The sequence below is a fragment of the Oncorhynchus keta genome, unplaced genomic scaffold (genome assembly GCF_023373465.1).
Source record: "Oncorhynchus keta strain PuntledgeMale-10-30-2019 unplaced genomic scaffold, Oket_V2 Un_contig_15862_pilon_pilon, whole genome shotgun sequence".
Lineage (NCBI taxonomy): Eukaryota > Metazoa > Chordata > Actinopteri > Salmoniformes > Salmonidae > Oncorhynchus > Oncorhynchus keta.
Window position 1 is genome coordinate 1 of NW_026279563.1, and position 1,366 is coordinate 1,366.

General features: G+C 48.5%; 1 protein-coding gene across 1 annotated transcript; it reads right to left on the reverse strand.

The window, feature by feature from the left end:
* Nucleotides 1-333: 333 nt before the first annotated feature.
* Nucleotides 334-825, reverse strand: LOC127919140 (keratin-associated protein 4-11-like; the record flags this gene model as incomplete). Its single annotated transcript, XM_052502554.1, has 1 exon — nt 334-825. A coding segment is annotated over one exon (492 nt), but the record flags the coding sequence as incomplete, so codon positions are not given.
* Nucleotides 826-1,366: the final 541 nt, after the last annotated feature.

Genomic DNA, 1,366 nt, shown 5'->3' on the forward strand with positions numbered 1-1,366 from the left:
GTCTGCTATTCACGGGTCTGCTATTCACAGGTCTGCTATTCACGGGTCTGCTATTCACGGGTCTGGGATTCACGGGTCTGATATGCAGGTCTGGTATTCACGGGTCTGAGTATTCACGGGTCTGGTATTCACAGGTCTGGTATTCACAGGTCTGGTATTCACGGGTCTGGTATTCCACGGGTCTGATATGCACAGGTCTGATGTTCACAGGGTCTGGTATTCACCCGGATTCACACAGGTCTGGTATTCACAGGTCTGGTATTCACGGGTCTGGTATTCACAGGTCTGATGTTCACAGGTCTGCTATTCACGGGTCTGGTATTCACGGGTCTGCTATTCACGGGTCTGATATGCACAGGTCTGGTATTCACAGGTCTGATGTTCACAGGTCTGGTATTCACAGGTCTGGTATTCACAGGTCTGGTATTCACAGGTCTGGTATTCATTGGTCTGGTATTCACAGGTCTGGTATTCACAGGTCTGGTATTCACAGGTCTGATGTTCACAGGTCTGGTATTCACAGGTCTGATGTTCACAGGTCTGGTATTCACAGGTCTGATATTCACAGGTCTGGTATTCACAGGTCTGGTATTCACAGGTCTGATGTTCACAGGTCTGGTATTCACAGGTCTGGTATTCACAGGTCTGGTATTCACAGGTCTGATGTTCACAGGTCTGGTATTCACAGGTCTGGTATTCACAGGTCTGGTATTCACAGGTCTGATGTTCACAGGTCTGGTATTCACAGGTCTGGTATTCACAGGTCTGGTATTCACAGGTCTGATGTTCACAGGTCTGGTATTCACAGGTCTGGTATTCACAGGTCTGGTATTCACAGGTCTGATGTTCACAGGTCTGCTATTCACGGGTCTGATGTTAACAGGTTCATGCTGTTCACAGGTCTGGATATTCATTGGTCTGTAGTATTCATTGGTCTGGTATTCACGGGTCTGGTATTCACGGGTCTGGTATTCACAGGTCTGGTATTCACAGGTCTGGTATTCACAGGTCTGCTATTCACAGGTCTGCTATTCACAGGTCTGGTATTCACAGGTCTGGTATTCACGGGTCTGCTATTCACGGGTCTGGTATTCACTCTCAATGGTGCATCTGTAGAAGTTTGTGAGGGTCTTAGGGACCAAGACAAATTTCTTCAGCCTCCTGAGGTTGAAGAGGCTCTGTTGTGACTTCTTCACCACACTGTCTGTGTGGGTGGACCATATCAGGTTGTCTGTGACATGGGCGTGCTCTCTCTGCTGCATCCTGTAGTTGTGTTGACATTGAAGGAGAGGTTATTTTCCTGCCACCACTCTCCCAGTGCCCTCACCTCCTCCCTGTAGGCCGTCTCGTCGTTGTTGGTAATCAG